We start from the raw sequence: 16648 nt of genomic DNA, 5'->3' as shown, positions 1-16648 counted from the left end.
TGCCCCTGCTTTGCTCTCCGTGTGCCCAGCGGCTGTGAGGGAGGCGGTCGACGTGGAAGCAGCAGCTTCGCGGCCAACTTCCGGGTTAACGGCGGCGGCCGCGGCGGCACAGGGGGTCGGCGCGGTTTCTCTGAGAGGGAAGCGACGCGGGAAAGCGCCTCAGCCATGGGTGAGGAAAGGGCCCGGAGGCGGCCGGGCTGCTGAGGGAGAAGCGGGGCGGGTGAAGCGGTGGCGCAGCTGCAGGCAGGGCGGGGGCGAGAGAGAGGAGCGTGTCTCTCTCCCCCCGAGGGAGGCCACTCGGTGCGCTGCGTTTCTCCGGTACGGTTCTCGTTCCCGTGTCGCAGCAGGCGAGCTTTCCCACAGGAGGAGTTTCCCCCAGGCTGGGGCCGTACGGAAAATCCCCTCTCGCTGCAGCTCGTTGGGCCAGACGCAGCCCGGGAGGGAGGTGCACCTTCGAGTGCCTTGCCCGGAGCGGAATCCTCCCCGCTTCCCTTCGTGTAACGTTACGCGGCGCCCTTTCTCCCGGCCGCTGCTGAGGAGGCCGGCTTTCCTTCGCCCGGCTGCTCTGCCGTGGGCGGGGAGGTTCCTTCGGGGTCCTCGCCCACCTGGTCCTTGGCCTGGGCTCCCGCGCCAGCTCCGCCTTCCTCCGGTGCGCGCGCTGCCTCGCCTCTCCCAGCGCCACCCGAAGCCACTTCGCTTTGGGGGAAGGACCTGGGAGCAGCACACCCACCACGTTCCTCGGGAAATCCCGGAACCCTCCAGATGTTGTTGGACTCCAGCTGCTCTCAGCCCTTGCCTGCCTGGCCAGTGCTCAGGGATGATTACTTACCCTACAGGAGGCTTGTTTTCTTGGGCTGTCTGGTTTCACCAAAGTAACTTCCTATTTCTGATGACTGGAAGAAAAAAGAAATGTCCTGGAAGATTTTGTAGATTGCTGTTGTTCAATAAATAATTGTTAAGGCTCCGCCTGTTGAGTCTTCATGGGTTTATCAGCCTTCTGAGGTACCTGTGTGGCCTGCTCCATAATGAAAGACTGCTTTTCTTCTTAATTTGGGGAAAGCAGATTTTGGTGGAAAGAGACAGGCCCCAGTAAGGGATGCTGCACTCCTGCCAACTAATGCTAGGAGAAAACAAGCCGTGATCCTTGGCATGGTGTTATGTCCAAATGGTTTGTTTTGATCCAGCAGGCTACGATTACTAAATTAAGGAGAAATCTTGGTTACAGATTAGGGTTTGGTCGGAATGAAGCAAACCATGATGTAACACTGGGGATCATGATTTGATCTCTCCCAGCTCAGGAGGAGTGATATGTGATTTTGTTCATACACAATAAATCATGGTTTATGGTTTACCATGATTTAAGAGCGTGGCCAGTATGAGTGCTCTTTAGAGGTAATTTTGTGAAATCTGAATGATACTCTGTGGGTGTGGTTGGAGTGGTGGTTGAATTAGCAAGGGTGTGATTGTAGGCTTCTTGGGTAGGGTCCTTTTATTCATATGACACTGAGATAGCTCAGTTGGTAGAGCATGATCCGTGTTGTCCCTTTTACCTATACAATTCTGTGAGGTTTCTGTGACTCTGGTATTGAGGAAGTTTGTTTTGGAAACTCTCCAGACCTAGATAGGGGAGGGAGGAATTGAGGTTACAGCAGAAGTCTACTAGAGAGTCTACCTTGCCATGTAGACAGGATAGCTCAGTTGGTTAGAGTGTGCAGCTGAGAATGCCAAGGTTGCAGCTGCATATTCCTGCATTGCAGGGGGTTGGACTAGATGATCCTCAGGGTCCCTTCCAGCTCTGATTCTTTGTCCAGATTATAGTATAGCTATAGGAATCATAGGGCACACTTTCAGGAGCCTTATACAAAACAAGTGTTGAATAATCTTACATTCTGTTCTTCTTGGAGAAGAATTTGTATGCTCTTATACTGAAGCATCTGTAACCCGAGGTATGACTGCAAGACCTTTCCCCAAGAAATCTGTCTTGTCTCTTTTCACAAGAGCTTTGGAAACAAGACGTTAATATTTGATAGTCTATGATAATGCAGTTCAGTTTTGACAATTATTCTTGTTCTCTATAGGTGGTTTTTTTTCAACCATCTTTTCCAGTTTATTTGGTACGCGGGAGATGAGAATTCTAATTTTGGGATTAGATGGAGCAGGAAAGACAACAATTCTCTACAGGTTGCAAGTTGGAGAAGTTGTGACTACCATTCCTAGTAAGTGTTCTTCTAAATGTAACACAATGCATCACATGTAATCCAATGCTCTATGTTCTGTTCACTCATCCATTGTTAAATAAGGTTTAAATGTGGCAAGCTCAAATTACTGAGATGCACCTAAAACAGATGTAATTTGATTGACATCTGTCTGTCTCAGGACATAATGGAGGAATGCACCTTTGGAGGTAAAGTCAAACTGTTGGAAGGTTGCATTGCCTGCTGTGGCTGTAGAGCAGAGGTCGGCAAGGTTTACCTCACCTGGACTGGTTCACTCCAGTGGAGATCCCTCCATGGGCCAGATTGCATGCGCCCGCAATATTCTGCGTCTGCGCAGATGCGATTTCCGGTGCTGCTGAAGCAGGTCCCCGTGCTGTGCCAGTTTAGGGCGGCTCGGTTCAGGGGTGGCTCGTGGGCCAGTTAAACGACCCCTGTCGGTCGCTTGTGGCCTATGGGCCTTAGGTTGCCTACCCCTGCTGTAGAAACTGATATGGGAAATATATGTTTTGTTGCGGCTGGGGCAGATGAAGGCGGCTGGTTGCGCTGCTGCAGATGCACCATGGTGTGTGTTCTCTCTCTGCTCCTCCCAGTGTCACTGCCTTGAATCACTAAAAATTAGAAATTCAAATTTCTAATTCTTTGATAGCACAATCCTGTTGATGTCTGTTCAGAAGTAAGCCCCACTGAATTCAATGGGATTTATTCTTGAGTAAATGTTTATAGAATTGCAACCTGAGTATCTAACATTAATGCTAAAGAAATGTGTATTCAAATATGGGCAGAACAAATACCCGCTAAATGAGCCTATGGTTTGTTTCTAGGTCATCCTAATTAGAAAATCAGGATTGTAGGAGGGATTCACCTAAGAATCCTTGCCAGTGAAAGCCCTGTGCAAGGACTTTCCCCTGAATAGTGGGGCTTCCCCCACTCTGCCCCAAAAGTAGTTCAGAAGGGAGTTAGGAGAATCCCAGAGCAGCACATGAGGAAGAGAGGGTGGGTCATTCCAACTGGCAAGCCACTATTTTATTGACTCATAAAATAGTGTCTTGGAACAGAAACTAACATATGTACCATTAAAGATGTTGTATATTCAGATTTCCACAAAAGGATTTGGTTTGCAACATTAAAAACAACGAACTTTTTTCTTTTCCAGCAATTGGTTTCAATGTTGAGACAGTAACCTACAAGAATCTGAAGTTCCAAGTCTGGGACTTAGGAGGACAGACAAGCATCAGGTATAGCACATCTGGGGGAAAGCACAGGAGTGTAAACCCAGGACATGGCTTCTGAAATACTGTATTTAACTCAGTGCTTGAGGTCCTTAAGAAATTCCACAATGGTTAGAAAAGAACATAATCTAGTGTTACAAAACTGGCATGATTTTAGTTAGGTAGAACATATTTTCTTACTGCTAATGGTCAATACAGTTAAAAATCTGATTTCTAAAATGTTTATTATGACATTCCAGTTTGAAAAAATAACTTCCCATGCAGGCAACTTACTTCAGCAGAACTGAGCATATTTGGTGAATTTCTTTGTGGGTTTGAAGCTGCTTAACCTGAACTTGACTTTATGTGCCCTTCCTAAGATTTATTTCCCTTTTTTGCCACTAAAATTCCTTGATAATGGAAAGTAGACTGGATTTTTGAAGGCACACAAGTGTTACTGGATCAGTTTATGACCGCTTGTGACAGAAATGGGAAATAGTGTGAGGGTTTAGCTACTAGATATTAGTAGATAAGACAGTCTTTCAGTAGATATTACAGATTGTATGTCAGAGTTTAGTTTTTTCCTTTATCAGACATAATCTTCCTAAATTTAATCTATGGTTATGCCTGAAAAGGGTAGCCAGGAAATAATGATGATTGAGCTGTGATTGTTTCACCTGATACATTTTAAATAATAACGTGTTTATTTTCCAGGCCGTATTGGAGATGTTACTATTCCAATACAGATGCAGTCATTTATGTAGTTGACAGCTGTGACAGGGACAGAATTGGAATTTCAAAGTCTGAGCTTGTTGCCATGTTGGAGGTAGGAAACCTGAGGTTTTTGTTCTTTTGTTGTTGTTTTTTAAAAGATAGTTTTAGATACTCTCAGTGAACTTCGTAAAACAATTATGAAATGGACCAACCTTGCTATCAACCTGAGAGTGTTTTAGATTTGAACTGCTGTTTCTGCAAGTTTTCATGTATTTATTGGTGGAAATATTTTTTTCACACCCAACCTGTTGCAGCATCTGTGTATCCCTTGGAGTTTTGGAACTTCGCATGTGTTTGATAAGTCATATGCAAATACAGTGTGTTTGATTTCTGTACTTGTACCACATGAGCAAAGAGTAAGGATTGGGATGATTCTTGTAATTTTGCTCAAGTTTCTGGCTGCCTTCAATTAAGAACAGTGCAAAGGGATTAGGGGCACTGCAGGAGATTATATATCACCAGCCTTTACTTTTTTTTCCACTCCTAAGCATGTTTTAAAACCATGAGGATCCATTAAATGCCTTTTCGGATATCCCCAGCCGATGTGGACAGACTCCTCCGAGCTGGAAAGCCCACCACCTGTCCTCTCGACCCGTGCCCGTCTTGGCTGATTAGAGCGTGTCCAGACGAGGTGTGGGCCCTCCTGGGGGAGATCATCAATTTGTCCCTTGGCACGGGGACATTCCCAGGGGAACTGAAGGAGGCAGTGGTGCGCCCGCTCTTAAAGAAAACATCATTAGATCCTTTAGATCTATCCAATTACCGCCCGGTTTCGAATCTTCCGTTCCTGGGTAAGGTGATTGAGAGAGCGGTTGCTGAACAGCTTGGTGGGTTTCTGGATGAAACATGGGCTCTGGATCCATTCCAGTCCGGCTTCCACGCTGGTCATGGGACCGAGACGGCTCTGGTTGCTCTAACAGACGATCTTCGTAGACAGCTGGATCGAGGTGGGTCGGGGCTGCTGATTCTTCTTGATCTGTCAGCAGCTTTCGACATGGTTGATCACGAACTTCTGGACCACCGCCTCGCCGACGTGGGGATCCAGGGCAGTCCTTCAATGCGCTCGTTTCTCTCTGGTCGGGGACAGAGGGTGGCACTTGGGGGGGAATTGTCATCACGCCACTCCTTGGTGTGTGGAGTGCCGCAGGGTGCGATACTCTCCCCGATGCTTTTCAACATCTTTATGCGCCCCCTCGCCCAGCTTGTTCGGAGTTTTGGGCTGGGTTGCCATCAGTATGCCAATGACACCCAACTCTATCTGTTGATGGATGGCCATCCTGACTCGGCCCCAGACACACTGACCAGATGTTTGGAAGCTGTGGCTGGTTACGTGGGAGCCGGTTGAAGCTAAATCCTTCGAAGACAGAGGTCCTGTGGCTGGGACAGGGCGATATGGGATTGGGGGGGGGGCAACTCCCATCTCTTGCAGGGGCGCAATTAGTGCCAGCACCGTCCGTTAAGAGTTTGGGTGTAATCTTCGACACCTCCCTTTCCATGGAGGCGCAGATTGCAGCTATAACAAAGGCAGCATTTTTCCATCTCCGCCAAGCTAAGTAGTTGGCTCCTTACCTCTCTCGCCCTGACCTAGCCACTGTGATCCATGCGACGTTCACCTCCAGACTGGATTATTGTAACTCGCTCTACGTGGGGCTGCCCTTGAGACTGACCCAGAAACTCCAGCGGGTGCAGAATGCTGCAGCGAGACTCCTTACGAGGTCTTCTACCCCCTGATCTTATACTAGCGGCCATGGAAGATTTAGCTGTTCAGGCAACTGCACATAGAATACATCTGGATCAGGTGTGGAGAACCTTTGGTCCTCCAGATGTTGCTCCCATCATCCTTGGCCATTGTCTGTGCTTGGTGGGGCTGAAGCGAGTTGTAGTTCAGCAACATCTGGAGGGCCCAAGGTCCCCACCCAATTTAGATGCATGGCTATAAGGATGATACATTTGAACCTTCGGCATCTGAACGTAAGCGCTCACACCTAATACTGTAACATCAAATACAGCCTTATCAATGGATCTTCTCATATAGTGATTTCTAATGCAAAACTAGCAGGAAAGGAGAATTCTTAAATACTTTAAGTTTTTTAAAATTGTAAATAAAAAAACCAAACCCATAACAAAATCAGTTTTTCAGTCAGCCTGTCTACTGTGCTTTACGTATTTTGCATGACTCAAGGCAAGACTTAATAATACACTTTTGTGACATAATCTGCCACCTCTTTTAGGAAGAAGAACTAAAGAAAGCCATTTTAGTGGTATTTGCAAACAAACAAGATATGGAACAGGCTATGACTCCAACAGAAATGGCAAATGCACTTGGACTTCCAGCTCTGAAGGATAGAAAATGGCAGATATTCAAGACATCTGCAACCAAAGGCACTGGACTTGATGAGGCAATGGAGTGGTAAGTACCACAGGTGTTAAATTCTTAAGGTTGTGTATATGTAGTATAGAGCCTGCTGGGCTACAAGGCATCTTGGTGTAACTAAGTCTTCATAATTGCTTTATCATTATATATACATGTAATCACAAAGCTGAATCTTTCTAGGTTGGTGGAGACTTTGAAGAGCAGACAGTGAAATGGACTTGGAAGTTTCCTTCAGCTGTCATATGAATGAAATGCAATTCTGTAAATAGGACTGGCCGAATAACTTTTGAAAGGAATGAGGCTTCTTTGCATTGTAAATCACACTGAATCAACTGAATGTTTGTCTGTATACTATGTTTAAAATACTACATTCTTTTTTGTGTAAGTTATGTAACATCAATTTTTATGACAGTCATATAACTGATAGTCCATGAGAATAAATTGGAATAAACATTTGCTACTTGGAATTCTAAGTGTTTGAAACTATTTAACACTAATAAATATATTTAACTATCATTTATCTAGATTTTTCTATTTCATGCCTGTTGCCTTTCATGTGTTCCTTTTTGTAGTTCGTAAAAAGGTAAAGGGATCCCTGACCATTAGGTCCAAGGCCGTTTACTTTTCCACCGGAGCGGCACCTATTTATTACTTGCACTTTGGCGTGCTTTTGAACTGCTAGGTTGGCAGGAGCAGGGACTGAGCAACGGGAGCTCACCCCATCGCTGGGATTCGAATCGCCGACCTTCTGATCGGCAGGCTCTGTGGTTTAGACCACAGCACCACCCATGTTCCTTTTTTGAAGTTAAGAGTAGCTTAAATAAGTAGTCTGGGTGGCATTATCCAAATGATCAGAACTGTTGCAAGATGAAGCCTTGATACTTGATTGTAATGTGGGGACCCTTGTTAGTGCTGCTTATACAGTTCTTTGTTTTCTTACAACCAATAGTGGAACCCTGGGCAGTTAAGTATTTTGCTTGCAGTGTAACCTGTGAAGGAAAGCCTTGATGTGCTCAAGATATATATGCTTGGTAATGGAGCTGTTGTGGAGAGAGGGCAGGTTCAGAGTTAACCAGGAAGTTCGGCAGGTATTTGAATATGCTTATTTAATGTATTGAGGGCTGCATGGACTCAGTTGTGATTTGAGGGAAGCTATGTATCCTGAAATATTTTAAGTGAGGCCAGTGGAAAGCTACAGAAGGAATCACTGTACTCGACAAACAGGTGGCTTTTTAAAAACCTAATTTGAGTTTTTTAAATGAAGACTGTAGAAAACTAGGAAAAAGAGGAATGTTACCACATGCCTCCATGGTATGATTCACCTTGTTGGGTACTGTATCTCCTTCAGCAATCGTTCAGTTGGGTTTTTTTAAAGCTACATTTCTCCATAGCAATCAACACAAGGGTTGAAAAACATAGGCCTCCCGCTACAGGGCCAATGGAAAGAGTAGCAGCACTTTGTCATGATACCAGCACGTAAAAATGCATCTCCACGAGGAGGATTGAACAAGGGTTTAAATCACCCAGCTTAAGTTAATCACACACAGGAGAAAATATTTCAAAGATTCATTGAACACATTTCATTAGAAAAAAACACTGCATTACCACAAACTGTACATCACTTTACAGTGAACTATAGAGCCCTGAAAGGCTCAGCCTTAATAATGTATCCTCTTAAAGAAACATTTGGAGAGAAATTTTAAGGCATCAGTTGAACAGGGTATGTATAGATTAAAATTACAAATAAATAATTAGTAATCCGTAAGACAGCTGTTTTTTTTGTCTCTGCAAGAGGTTGTTCTTCCCTGCTGTGGTTCTTAGTATATACTATTTTATGTTGAAACATCCTCTAAATGAGTGGCAGGGAAGAGCACCTGCTGCTGCAGTTGTCTTCTCATGTTCTGTATAGCATGGAACATTTATAATGGGAGTCATGTGATAGTGTTTCACTCCACCATCGCCAAGTCTTTTAACGCATGGCTTCTTGGTCTTTTTGCTTTGTAACCAGGCCGCAGAAATTCTATTTTTCTCTTCTTTGCTTCAATTTTATTCTTGTGTCTCTTCAACTTCTTCTTGGCAGCAATGTCAGGATTAGCAACAGCCTAATAAGAAAACAGATAAAAGTCATCATGTTAACGTTTCCCCTATACATTCTGAAGTTGCCTGGTTTCAATAAAAGTTTCCCTGCCATTGGATAAGCTGGACATTTTAAAGCAAATGCAAGTAAAACTAAAGTCAAACACTAACCTCCAGGGCTCTCTGTTTCTTCCGGATAGCTCTCTTCTGACTGGCTTGCTTTTGCACAGAAGCAAACACAAGTGAAAAGGTTTCCAGCCCAACCAATTTCTTCAAAAGCTCTATGATTTCTTGGGAAAGATTCTTCAGAGTTGGATCTAGCAAAGATAACATGATTTTGAATACTCAGGTGTGTCTTCAAGTGCTACAGAAGGTCTATATATAATGCCCCATTCTCTCTTGTGGACACATGTTGCATTCCAACAATACGTAGGCATGTGCAAGTCACCCCTCCTGTTGGGACACTGGAAGCATCTGCTTTTAGATCAACATGTCATCCAAACCCACAGTTAAATGGTTAGTTGAAACAAGCTGGTTTGTATGGAGAAACCTTAGTTAAGGTTAGCAGCTGTTTGTCAGGGTTCAGTCAGCACAGCAAATTGCAACTACTTTAAAATGGAAGCTAAAGCTTCCAACTGTGCCAAAGAAAAATGAGGACCACGTGCCCACTCCACCATTCAGTAAGGGCCATTCAGGTAAGCGTAGGACAGAAACACTGCACAGCTGAAACACCATCTTAAGTCCCTAAAGCAGGGGTGGGGAACTGGCAAACCATGCTATAAAAGAAAAGCCAAACCAAGCAAGACTTGACTCCAAGCCTGCTTTCTGCAGGGATCAGCTGTGTGACCCCCACTCCCAATCTGTTGGGCTTGGAATCCCCCATGTCACGCTTTAGGCAAGGGGTTGGCTGTACTACTATGACTCCCACGGGAAACTCAGTAGCACAGCCAACCCCAGCAGGCTTGCTTTCACCAGCGCATGATTGTGGGCAGGTGCAGTTTGGGATAATCTGCCTCATGGGACCAAGTGGTTTCCCACCCCTGATCTAAAGCATCCGTCATGGATGCCAACACTTTCTGTTCCACTGTGTAATTATGATGATGCAAGACAATTGACCTTTTGGTACTGGAAGACCTCCTACTTAAAGGAGAGGAGGGGAGACAGTCTCACCGAACAGCTGAGTATGACAACTCTCTTACCTTGATCTGCATAGGTACTGCTGAGTTCTCGATATAGAGGGGCTATGATTGTAGGAAGGTATGGTTTCACCCTGTCTTTCCCAAGATCTACTGCAATGGCACCAAGGAATTTAAAGATACAGGTTCTCTGAAAATACAAATACATTTGGTCACATGACCAGTCTGCAAAGGAAAACAAATACTGTAATGACCTACCGTATTTTTCGCACCATAGGGCGCACCGGACCATAGGGCGCACCCAGTTTTTTTGGGGGGGGGAAATAAAGGGGGAAAAATTATTTTCCCCCCCAGGCGCGGGGCTGGGGCGGGGGAAGCTCGAGCTTCCCCCGACCCCAGCCCCCAAACAGGCAGCTCTCTGCAAGCCGTGGGAGCCCAGCGCTGGCTCCCGCTGCTTGTGGAGAGGTCTGCGAAGCCTGGACGCGCTGATCTCAGCGCGCGCAGGCTTCGGCATGCCGGCAACTCTCCGCAAGCAGCGGGAGCGCTCCCGCTGCTTGCGGAGAGGTCCGCGAAGCCTGGATGCGCTGAGCTCAGCGCGCGCAGGCTTCAGCATGCAGACAAGTCTCTGCAAGCAGCGGGAGCCCAGCGCTGGGCTCCCGCTGCTTGCGGAGAGGTGTGCGAAGCCTGGAGAGCGTGAGGGGTTGGTGCGCACCGACCCCTCTCACTCTCCAGGCTTCAGCGAAAGCCTGCATTCGCACCATAGGACGCACACACATTTCCCCTTCATTTTTGGAGGGGAAAAAGTGCGTCCTATGGTGCGAAAAATACGGTAATTACTAGTGACTTGCTTTTTCCAGCAACTCGGAAAATAGGTTTCAGAGCCTACTTTGTGTTACACAACTCTACAGACCATTGGCATTTGTTTTTTTAAAAAGAAAATAATCTCTGCTCCTGGTTTTCATGTTTAGGTCTAACAAAGGGTCTGCTTGCAGTTTCATAGCCCTACTTCATTTAAGCTGTGATGTGCCGTTCACAGGCTACATTTTTGTACCATTTGCACTGACACCTTTGCACTTGTCTACCTGAGATCCTGAAACTATTGTCAAACTGGAAGGCATTATTTGTGAAAGTAAAATGGTTCTCGCTGAAAAACATACAAACCTTTAAAGGGTCCTTGGGTGAATATGCAGCTTCACGTGAGGCCAATGCCAAGAGTCTTTTCATCACCCACAGCAGTGTGGCTGGGCTGCTTTTCTCTTTGTCGTCTTTTGCCTCCATGGTTGAAGTCTCGTTTTCAACATCTTCTCCAAAGTCTTCTTGCTCCTCAGCATCCTGGCCCACCTCGTCATTGATTTCTTTGCCATCTTCTGGAGGAGCCATAAGGTACAGTACTTTGGCCACAAACAGTAGATTCTTCACAACCTTAAATATAAAGCACAGATATAAAATACAAAGTTATCCAAAGACTATTTTTTTTAAAGGGTTTTTAAAATCAGGCCTATCAAACTTTTCCCACTTGGGTCATACAACAGCTATGTAACTGTGGACTACTTAACAGGTGTTTGAAAATCCCTTCATGTGTGGCCCCCCAAAAGCCTAGGGTTCAACACCCTGGTGGCCCTAACTAATATAGAGCCACCATGGCACTTGATCTTTAAAAAAATAATGCAATTACTATAGCCAAGAATGCACACACAAGATAGGAAAAGAGCACCAAGAAGAGCCGTTCCAGTCATCACCCCCCCCCCCCAATTAAGCATCTGTCAGTTTCAAATGGAAGAGTATCCCAATTCTACGTGGTGGAAATAAATCACTGTGGAATAACAGTAGCCCCCACTTGGTCTTCGGATGCACAGTATGCCTGCATAATTATAGCTTCAGCTGCTCTGTACTGATGTACCTGAAAAGCTTTGCACAAATTATAATCTTAAAACCATTCACAGAGAGTAAATATGTAATCTCAGAATGCAATAAAAACCAAAGCAAAACACGAGAAATACTGAGCGGTGTGATCAGTAATGTTAGGGAAAGCCTGATTAAACAAGTTAGTTTTCAGTACATGTTTAAGAAGGGAAGGCCCACTTTCATGACATCACAAGGTGACATTCCGCCAGTCATGGCATGCTGCCACCGCTGACTCCCAAGGCAAGGTGCTGGCCTCACGTTCACTTTTGGCCAATCTCCTTTGGGCCACTAAGACTGGGGGCATCCTCTTCCCAGGCCCCTGTGGGGCAGTGTGAGGAGGCACCTCTCTTTGGGGCAGGGGCAGGGGCTGACTGGAGGACTCCCAAGGAGAGGGGAGAGGAGAGGAGGCTGAGGGAACAGTCCACAAGCGAGGGTGTTCAAAAAAGGGTGAGAGGCTGCCAGCCCTGCAGGCAAGGGGTGACATAACTGGGCTCCTGAGCCCCACAGGGGTGCCACAGAAAGAATGTAGTTGGTCAAGGAAGTAATGGACTCAAAAAGGTTGAAAACCTCTGTCTTCTGCTGTCAGTGTAACTCCACTGAAATTCAATAAGAATTTCTAAGTTTGTTTGCTGACACCTACAACCCATTCTCTAGATTAGAATCCGGTTGTATTTAACCACTGGGGGACAAGCAGGGCAAATTAGAAGACAGGATGTTCAGATATCATTTGTGTTGTTAATTACAAATCTTGAACTGCATTATGATAAAGCAAAACTCTCTCAATTTGTTCCAAAACTAGTTGATTTCATGCTCCAGGCACCAGAATGTCTTTAGCTGCCTCTTTTAATTGTGTGCTATTTCAACACGCGTATCCCAAAACATGGCGCGCGGGGGGGGGGGGGGAATCTACCAAAAACCTTACATAGTTACCTGTTCTCCAAGACATGGATCTAAAAATTTGGACTTCAACTGATGGCAGAATGCTAAAGCAAGTGTTTTCATCTGTAAAAGTAAAGAAAAGTTAGCAATCATTCTGAAACACAGTGAAGCATGAAAGGGCTGCTCTCCCTAAGAAGTATAAATATTAAGAGACAAAATGAGACACAATCATGTGAAGCTCTATCATGACATTGAAACTAATGTTCATTTTTGTTTCTGCCATCTAATGGGAAATTGAAATGTGTATCAATGCAAGAAAGGCAATTTAGGAAGGCAATGTTAACCTTTTTGTCTAGTTCTTCTGTTAAGAAGGTAGTTGCCGGTGGCTCTGTAGTACTTTCTTGACTCTTTTCCAGCTTTCTTTTACTCCATTTGTTAACAAGTTCCTCTGGCTTGTGAGCAGCAAACAGCAAGCCAAAAATCTGAGAAGACGTCGACCACACCCAGCTGTGAGGGTACCATAAATGAGACTGCACATGACCTTCAGAAATAGAGAGAAATAGGCTTAAACTGTACCTAGTCATACACAGAGGAATATTATTCAATCAATCAATCAATCAATCAATCAATCAATCAATCAATGTGTATATTGCCTTTCATCCCAAGATCTCAGGGCAGTTCAAAATACAAAAAACCCACAAACTAATAACCCTCCCCTCCCACAAACACATTTCAAAGGCCTGGTTGAAGTGGAATGTTTTTGCCTGGCACCCAGAGATGAACCTAGAAGGTGCCAGGAGAGCGTTCCACAAATGAGGAGCCACTGCAGAAAAGGCCCATTCCCGTGTTGCTACTCTCCAGACCTCTCGGGGAGGAGGCACATGAATAAGGGCCTCGGTCTGTTCATATGGGGGCCGGTGGTCCTTGAAGTACTGCTGTTCTCAGCTGTTTAAGGATTTATAGGTCAAAATCCACACTCTGAATTGAGCCCGGAAACTAACTGGCAGCCAGAGCAGTCAGGCCAGGATCAGTGTGATATACTCAAACCGTCTTGCCCCAGTGAGCAACCTGGCTGTCAAATTCTGCACCAGCTGATGTTTCTGAACTGCCTACATAAAATGCACTGCAGAAATGTAACCTAGAGATTAGACAACAGAAGTTAGGAATACAAACTAAAAAGCCATTGTACACAACTCATTTTTCTTCATGTGAGTAGCGCCCTAGGCATTACGGATCCATCAAGTGCCAAAGGTTTCAAGAGCAATATAATATGACAGAACTACTAACCCCAAATGTTGCTCAGAATCTCATTGTGTTTATTTAGTTCAATAATATTGCATTCCTTGATTAGTTTGCTGATCAAAGTTAGGAAGCTGAACAGCAGTCTGTCGGCAGCCTTTTCTTCAGTCTCTTCTGCAACCTTCAAAAATGGACAGTGAAAGAATGACACTCTGAAAAGCCATCAGTGTACGAACAGTGAAGAGGCTTCAATTTAAATAATTGTGGCTAAATATAAAACGCAACCAAACAACACTTGCTCTTTTTGACTTTGCAAACAGTCAGCTGCCTAATTTTACAACATTGAAATAGACTGTGATATTCAACTGTGTTTTACTAAGAGCAGACCCAGTGAAATTAATAAGCAGTACTAAGTTAGGTCCATTAATTCCAATGGGCCTGCTCTGAGTTGGAACTATTTTTGTTTTTTATTTGTGTAACCAAAGCTACTACAAAACAAATCTTGAATACCACCTAGTGGTGGAATAGTCAAAATAAAATGAATTTGTAAAATACTGCAAAGACACCTTGTTATTCAAGTGTTAATTTTTTCTCTCCTTGTTTTGAAGTTGAAACATGTATTGGTATATCAATCTTGTTATGAAAATCAGGATATGAAAATGTATAGTTTTTTTTCACATATAATGGTTTTAGTTATAAAAATGATTTGAAAGAAGCTTAAAAATTTATTTCACTGCACCACTGGGTAGGTGGGGAAAGGATAGAGAGACCATCAATATACTTATGGGGCCGAAGATCTACTTTCACTCTACAAACTGGCAGCCTACCAGGAACAGCCCCAATTAATGACTTACATCTTTAAAATCTGAAGGATGTATTTCTTTCTCGATAATTGGGAGAATGGTCCCAAGCCTTTTTTCAAATTCGATTCCTTCAGCTTCAACAAATGTTCCACAGGCATGAGCAGCTAGCCTCTTGTGCACACGCTGTCAGGAAGGAGCAACATCATATTAGTGGAGATTTTTGTGGATGGAAGGAAAGGGAGTTAGGATCTCTGCAGAAGAGATTTGCCAAGATAGTGGGCACAACTGCCTTCTCAACCACACAGCCAGCCATAATTCTTGAACCCCACAAGAAATTGGCCCAGTTATGAAGGCTCTATAAATTACAGGGCTATTCTTCCGCCAGCAAAGGAAGGTTAGCGGAACACAATCTCTTCTCCAAAAGATTCACCTCGACATTCCCTCGTTTTCATTCATCTAGCAAAAACTTCTCTACAGGACAGTAGTCAAACTACTGCTGTAAGCAGTACCTTGTCACTCTTGAACCACGAGGTGAGCAGGGAAAACATCAGGTCTCGGTTTCCAGGGCTAATCTTACTGAGGAGACCTTTGACTGCCAGAGCTGACATCTTTTTGCACTTTGCCGAATCGTCATTTACAATCATCATACATAGTGGGACAAAGAAAAGCCCACAAAATTGGTGCAGTAAACCCTGAAGAAAAGAAGAAAGGGGAAGTCAGTAAGCTTGTTTGTTGGCAATCTCTAGTCTAGACTACATGAAAAATGCTGGTATCCAACCACCACACCACCCTGTAAACCTGTCAAAGCAATCAGACCTGCTTCTGGTTCTGTGCTAGGGCTAGCTGCTTATCTAGAGAAGTGTTGAGGGTAGTGTACAGTTACTGGTTATATGAATACTAAATGCAGGTTGGGAAAGTGGGGAGAGGGGAAAGGGAGACTGCAAATAATATTCCCATTCAGCCATGAAGCTCATTGGGTGCCTCTGGCCTAGTCTATGGCCAGTCCAGGTGTCCCTCAGCTTCTGAAGTCAAGGTATGTACAAGCCTTGGGGTTCATGAGCTCCACCCCTTTGCTGCCCTGTGACTGAAGTCTTCCTGGGTTGATTAATCGCAGTTTCCTGCTAATTCCAAACTCTGAAACTTCAAACCATGGTTTTAGGTCTTGTTTCATTTCCCAAGTTGGACAAATTGGGAAACGGCAGTTCCTTGACTCAGAAACACAGTGCAGCAAAGAGGAGAGGGGCAATATGAGGGTGGACCACATGGGCACAAAGCTCAGGCATCTCCCAAGTACATCCATCCAGGCCTGAATCCTCAGCCTAATCTACATCATCAGAGGGTTGTTGTGATAGTGGAGGAGCAACATGTATGCTTCCTCAAACCCTTCGTAAGAAGGGCAGTTACAAATGTGACAAAGAAAGAAAAATGAACATGAAATTCAATCCATGCAGGCTGTATTTGTCCTCAGCAATGCCAGCATTCTCTGAAAAGGCAACACGCTCAGGAAAATGTATGTGAGCAGCGCCCCATATCCTATACATGTTTTCTCAAAAGTAAATCCTGCCAAATTCAATGGGACTACTTCCCATCCAACCTTAATGTCTTATATGAAATGCCATCTTCTGGGGTTCAAGCTGAAATACGGTAAAGGTGGGAAGTTCGTGATGCAGTTATACATTACCTGGGGGAACATTTCAAAGAGGTAAGCAATCATTTCCAAAGCAGATTCTCTCCCTGTCTCATATTCATAACTAGGGCAACAACAGAACAGTATGGTCAGTGTCCTCAAGACTTGCAATGATTTTTGGCACACTAATAGCACAATCCTACACATGTTTAATCAGAAGTTAAGTTCCTTTGCATCTCTTGGGACTTAGGAGCTGTATTTAAGAAAAGTACACAGCATAGCATATATTTTCATATTACACCTTGCTTTTGCAAACACCTGGCCTTGAAGAATGTTCATGTGTCTTTTCTTTAATAGCTGAATGCGAACAGGAAGTTAAATACATATGATGGTCATCATTGGAATTTGAGA

General features: G+C 44.5%; 2 protein-coding genes across 3 annotated transcripts in view; one reads left to right on the top strand and one right to left on the bottom strand.

The window, feature by feature from the left end:
* The first annotated feature begins 27 nt into the window (after window positions 1-27).
* On the top strand, window positions 28-7088 carry ARL1 (ARF like GTPase 1). The gene is made up of 6 exons (XM_028745911.2): window positions 28-169; window positions 2079-2216; window positions 3370-3451; window positions 4139-4250; window positions 6430-6608; window positions 6753-7088. The coding sequence occupies exons 1-6, from the start codon at window positions 166-168 to the stop codon at window positions 6781-6783; spliced, it is 546 nt and encodes a 181-aa protein (XP_028601744.1). The 5' UTR covers window positions 28-165; the 3' UTR covers window positions 6784-7088.
* Window positions 7089-8123: 1035 nt separating this feature from the next.
* UTP20 (UTP20 small subunit processome component) overlaps window positions 8124-16648 on the bottom strand; it is a 61608-nt gene continuing 53083 nt past the window's right edge. For both annotated transcript variants that reach the window (XM_028745734.2, XM_028745735.2), the window contains exons 53-62: window positions 16292-16361; window positions 15120-15302; window positions 14662-14793; window positions 13856-13988; window positions 12913-13109; window positions 12620-12691; window positions 10946-11206; window positions 9848-9974; window positions 8820-8965; window positions 8124-8674 (exon numbers count right to left, since the gene is read on the bottom strand). In XM_028745734.2, coding sequence (XP_028601567.2) covers window positions 8519-8674; window positions 8820-8965; window positions 9848-9974; window positions 10946-11206; window positions 12620-12691; window positions 12913-13109; window positions 13856-13988; window positions 14662-14793; window positions 15120-15302; window positions 16292-16361 — 1477 coding nt within the window. In that variant the 3' untranslated portion in view covers window positions 8124-8518. The remainder of the gene's footprint in view (window positions 8675-8819; window positions 8966-9847; window positions 9975-10945; window positions 11207-12619; window positions 12692-12912; window positions 13110-13855; window positions 13989-14661; window positions 14794-15119; window positions 15303-16291; window positions 16362-16648) is intronic.

The sequence above is a fragment of the Podarcis muralis genome, chromosome 10, assembly GCF_964188315.1.
Source record: "Podarcis muralis chromosome 10, rPodMur119.hap1.1, whole genome shotgun sequence".
NCBI classification, from domain to species: Eukaryota; Metazoa; Chordata; class Lepidosauria; order Squamata; family Lacertidae; genus Podarcis; species Podarcis muralis.
The sequence above is the reverse complement of the archived record's forward strand: the minus strand, read 5'-3'. Positions and strand labels throughout refer to the sequence as shown.